Here is a 4,922-nt window from a genome sequence, read left to right as displayed (position 1 = left end):
GTCAAGTTCACATCAACTTGGTCTATTTGTATCCCTACTATGACGCCAGCAATTCTTTGATTAGCCCAACTTGGTCAAGCTATTGTATGTAAGAACTTTAGAAACTATGGCTAAGCTTGAAAGCAAGCCCTACATTTATTCGATTTTAGGAAACAGACAAAGGGCTTTATGTATCTTAAGATAACTACAATTTTCACGCTAAATGACTTAATTATAATCCAAAATACGTAAAACAACTCGGCGTCTAGAGAGTGGCTGAATCTCCACCCCTAGTTGTCTATATAAACCCTTGTGCTCCTTTATAACATCTATTGGAGAGGAAGGGGAAGAGAAGAAGCAAGAGTTAGAGAAGGGCCTTGGGCTCTCTTTTCTCCTTTGTACTCCCAAAAAACAGAAGAAGGGGGAAAAAATTCTGCAGCTTTTGTGTCACACTAATTTCCTGCAAACCAAAGCGGCTATATAACTTCGCATAAAAATGGGTGAAGTAAGTACAGTTTTTACATTGCAATTGTCCTCAGTTCTTCATTCCTTTGTAGTTTGTAATATTTTATAAGTTTGTCTCTAGGATATTATCACTAAAATTGTTGGTTCTATGCGATAATTAAGGTGTAAGATCATTTTAAGCCTTGGATTCAAAACTGAATATTGCATGGTCTTGTTACACCTTACGTGAAAGGGATGAGTGCTTGAGTTTGATCAAATTATTTTAGTTTGCTTCCTTCACATTTTGATATCAGAAATGAGGTGAACCATCAACTTTTCCTCAAAAGAAAAAAAAAAGTTTGTATTTTAAATTTAAATTTCATAATTAGAAACAGGGTGGTCTTATCGCAATCAAAATATGGTTGCATGGAGTTCATGTTAAGAATATAATTTATATAATATGTTTTTGCAAATAGGCCTTACATGATTAAACAGTAATGCATGAATTGTATTTCTACATGATTTTTTTTCAGATCTTCTTTACATATAATTTGAATTTCTTTTTTTAATGTATAGGAGCAAAAGGAAGAGGAGCAAAAGGAACAAGAAGAGAAGAAGGCAGAGGGTGCCGAGGAGAATAAAGAAGAAGAGAAGAAAGAGGAGAAGAAGGAAGAAGAGACACCAGAGGTAGTGCTCAAAGTGGACATGCACTGTGAGGGCTGTGCAAAAAAAGTTGAAAGGTCTCTGAGGCGATTTGAAGGTATCTTCTTCTTTCCTTACCATAGCTTTCTCTCCTTTTCACCAGAATAGTCTGAAGATGGTTTGTTAAATAATTGGCTGGAAATCAAAGACTAGAAGCAAATGAATGGTCTGAGAAGAATTACCTGAACCTCAGCTCTAGCCGATATCCCCTGTTCCTAGACTTCGAATCTTGATGCTAAATTGAGAGAAAGATATAAGAATTAATAGAAACTTGAAGTTAAGAAAATAACATGTCTTGCACTATTCCATTAATTTGGATGCTACGCTGCTTCACGCCTTGTAGGTAGACTTGCCACTGTTTCATGTTGGATTTTCCTAGTTTTCCCAACCAATTGTTTATATATCGATCCAGTTCTAGCGAATGTTTCTGAAAAGATAATTTGCTATATATTATAAGTGAGAAAAGCTTTGATGGCATATTACTTTTGTTCAAGAATATCCATATTTATAATGAAGATAAGCACATGATCATGGGTAGCAGTAGCATGGTTCATAGCCAGGAATTAGTTGATAAATAAGTAATATTCATGGTTCGTAGCCTGAGTCCCTGTTGCAAACAATTAACTTTTTTTTTAACTAACAACTTGGCCTAAAGAATGTATAACCAACCAACATCATCATGAAATATCTCAATTAAATCCCTCATATTCATTAACATCTGAAGGTTCATGATCCAATAGTAATGAAAATTTTCTCTCAAAGAAATAGTACTGAAAAAGTTTTATCATCAATCGCCACCTATTAATCATTCTATGCAAATGCGGCATCTTTTATCTGAAATGGTTCATTTGTAATCTTAATAGGTATTGAAGATGTGAAGACAGATAGCAGATCCAGGACAGTGGTGGTGAAAGGAAAGGGAGCAGACCCAATAAAAGTATGTGAGAGGATTCAGAAGAAGACTGGCAAGAGGGTGGAACTAATCTCTCCCCTTCCTAAGCCTTCCGAGGAGGAGAAGAAAGAGGAACCCCCGCAAGAAGAAAAGAAGGAAGAGGTTTGCTATGCTTTTCTTTGTTTTCTTAGGACTGACATTAAATCTAGGAGTACTTTATTAGTGATAGAAGGATGTTGTTTAAAACAATCTATTCATCTAAGCCATATGGCTCTTCTAGGCAGCAATTTTCAGTTGTGGAATAGCTACTTCTATTTGCTAACCTTTGTAGAACATCAAAGCTTGCAAAGACAGTTATCTAGGACCATGCTACATCAACTAATACTTTTTTCTTATTCAAATTAATATATGTAATCTAGATTCCTAACTCTGCAACATTGTCAAAACAGGATAGATCCATTAAATTCATTATTATGACAGAATTTATTATTATAAAATTGAATACCGATCTGCAGCTAATTTTGTTGATATGAATTGAAGTGTTTTCGAATTCATATGCATGTTGAATAGAAAAAATTTAAAACTCCTCAAGTTAGGCCTCTTCTTTAGGTTTTAATAACAATGCTATGACGTAAAAGTACTCTGCATATACTTGTATCTTGTCCTCCTTGCGAACATGCATAATTTCTTTCATCTTGTTAGCTTAATCATTAGTTGATTTATCTTTTTCGGTTTCAATCGCAGCCAAAGGCGATTACAGTCGTATTGAAAGTCCGAATGCATTGTGATGCATGTGCACAAGTTTTACAGAGGCGGATAAAAAAGATGGATGGTATGTCATGATCCTGGTTTTAATATATGATTCATTACTCAACACCAAAACTGAAAAGAATTCTTCAATTAATCTTGCATACTTTAGTTATATCAATCAATTAACATGTCACTGGATATGAAGTATCTTCATTAATCCTCCAGCTCTCCAAGAGCTCCAATGGTTGAGATAGAAGGCCAGCTGCTTCAACTCCCTAGCAGGATCATTGTGAATAACTCATTAATGGTCCACTAAGGTTATGCAAAGAAAGTTAGCCATGGGGTTCGACATTGGCACTTCAATGCCGGCATGGATTGCTGCCACTTTGTGCCAAAGAATAGCAGATCATAATTGGGTCTTTATCATTTCTGTGTGGCCATCTAGCATAATATCTATCACAAGCTTGAACTGCATTCTACTGCGTATCCATTACCTATTTTGCATTTTAATAGTTCTGGATTTAAAAACTCATTAATTCTTCTAAAAGATGTACACCATTACCATAGTATTCTTTGGTCAATCATCATAATCAATTAGCATCATTCTGAATGAACTAATAAAAACTCATAATTGGGTTTTTTTTATTTTTCTTTTTTCAAATAGGTGTGGAGTCAGTGGTGACAGACCTGCCAAACGATCAAGTCATTGTTAAAGGCATGATAGACCCAGTAAAATTGGTGGAGAATGTGTATAGACGAACCAGAAAGCAAGCTTCAATAGTGCAAGGTGAGGAAAAGAAGGAAGAAGAGAAGAAAGAAGAGAAGAAGGAAGAGGAGAAGGAAGAGAAAGGTGAAGGTGAAAAGAAAGAAGAGAAAGAAAATGGAGAAGATGACAAGAAGATTGATGTTAAAAAATATGAATATTGGCCTCTTAGATACTCTGTTGAGTATGCATACCCACCTCAAATTTTCAGTGATGAGAATCCAAATGCTTGCACCATTATGTAACCAAAGAATGTGAACTTAAAATGTTTTGCTAAGTTATATTTTGTATGCATATGTGTGCTAGTGCATATTTTAGTGGCTAGTGGGGAAAATATTAAGCTATATTTCTTGATCTCTGAGTCTGGCTCATCTTTTCATCCAGTAATAGGTTTCCTAAATTTCATATTTTTATGGTCCTCCTTACTTATGTTGCTGCTAACAAAATTGACCTCATTGCTTAGTTCCTTTATATTTATCTTCAGATGTGAAAGGCCTATGGCTTAATACACAAGAGTTGATACTCATTTAAGGTGCTAAAATTCCTGTAAAATGTTTGATTAATTGATTTCTCTGACCCTTGTGGCGTGCATCCTAGGTTTTAAATAGGTAAACAATATTTGATCCATCAATAAGCTTTCTGCAAAACTACTGCTATTATACCGTGGCAACGCTTGATGTATTTGAACCCTAAGAAATTTTATGAACCATTAAGCTACATGTATTGTTTCAAGCCTAATTTAAATCAATTACACGCATGACATGATGACTTTCAATCTACTAAAAAGCAGCAACATCTCAGAACTTCGGGTGCATCACTCTTTTTATAGGTTGACTCTTTTTTGCTTTTATAAGTCGAATCTCAACAAGAAAAACGGAACGCTGTTTACCTTTAAGATGGGAAAGACTTCCTTTTAAAATTCTCAAGCATCAAGTGTCAGGCCCCAAACCCACCATCCAGATTCGGCCACGTGACACAGCCACACACTCCCTCGATCATAGCCTAGAGATATGCTAGACCAGAAAAACTTATTATAACTTCAATATCCATGAATAAAAAAATAACCTCAGTTCATAACAAATAACAAACTTATACAAAAATTTTTATAGTACATAGTGAGTATAAAAAGCTTGATTGTTCTCCCCTCTGAATGGCTATCTAAATGTATAATGCTGATCTCTTTTGTTTAATTACCAGAGCGCATCACATAAAATGCACATGTTTTTTTTTAAAAAAAAAGATAAATCAATTTAAATAAATAATAGATGTAGAAGAAGGGTTTGAACCTTTTGATCTTATGGTTAACAACTCTAAGTGTACAGGGTAGGGCAAAGAAATGTAGTGGGCAAGGAAATGAGTGGGGTGTACAGAGCATGCTATGGCCCTAGCTAG

At 35.0% G+C, this 4,922-nt stretch overlaps 1 protein-coding gene across 1 annotated transcript; it reads left to right on the top strand.

The window, feature by feature from the left end:
• The first annotated feature begins 300 nt into the window (after positions 1-300).
• LOC103704223 (heavy metal-associated isoprenylated plant protein 7-like) lies at positions 301-3,887 on the top strand. The gene is made up of 5 exons (XM_008787425.4): positions 301-484; positions 1,000-1,183; positions 1,989-2,179; positions 2,762-2,849; positions 3,432-3,887. Exons 1-5 carry the CDS (start codon positions 476-478, stop codon positions 3,773-3,775), a joined length of 816 nt encoding a protein of 271 aa, XP_008785647.2. The 5' UTR covers positions 301-475; the 3' UTR covers positions 3,776-3,887.
• The last annotated feature ends 1,035 nt before the right edge of the window (positions 3,888-4,922 follow it).

The sequence above is a fragment of the Phoenix dactylifera genome, unplaced genomic scaffold (genome assembly GCF_009389715.1).
Source record: "Phoenix dactylifera cultivar Barhee BC4 unplaced genomic scaffold, palm_55x_up_171113_PBpolish2nd_filt_p 002116F, whole genome shotgun sequence".
In the NCBI taxonomy this organism is placed as follows: Eukaryota; Viridiplantae; Streptophyta; class Magnoliopsida; order Arecales; family Arecaceae; genus Phoenix; species Phoenix dactylifera.
Note: the sequence above shows the minus strand (reverse complement) of the source record. Positions and strands in the feature narration are given on the sequence as shown.

Bases quoted from the DNA above. Each gene is read 5' to 3' on its own strand.
- LOC103704223 (XM_008787425.4), top strand. The intron at 1,184-1,988 runs GTATCTTCTTCT...TAATCTTAATAG, and splicing joins GTCTCTGAGGCGATTTGAAG to GTATTGAAGATGTGAAGACA. The intron at 2,180-2,761 runs GTTTGCTATGCT...TTTCAATCGCAG, and splicing joins AAGAAGAAAAGAAGGAAGAG to CCAAAGGCGATTACAGTCGT.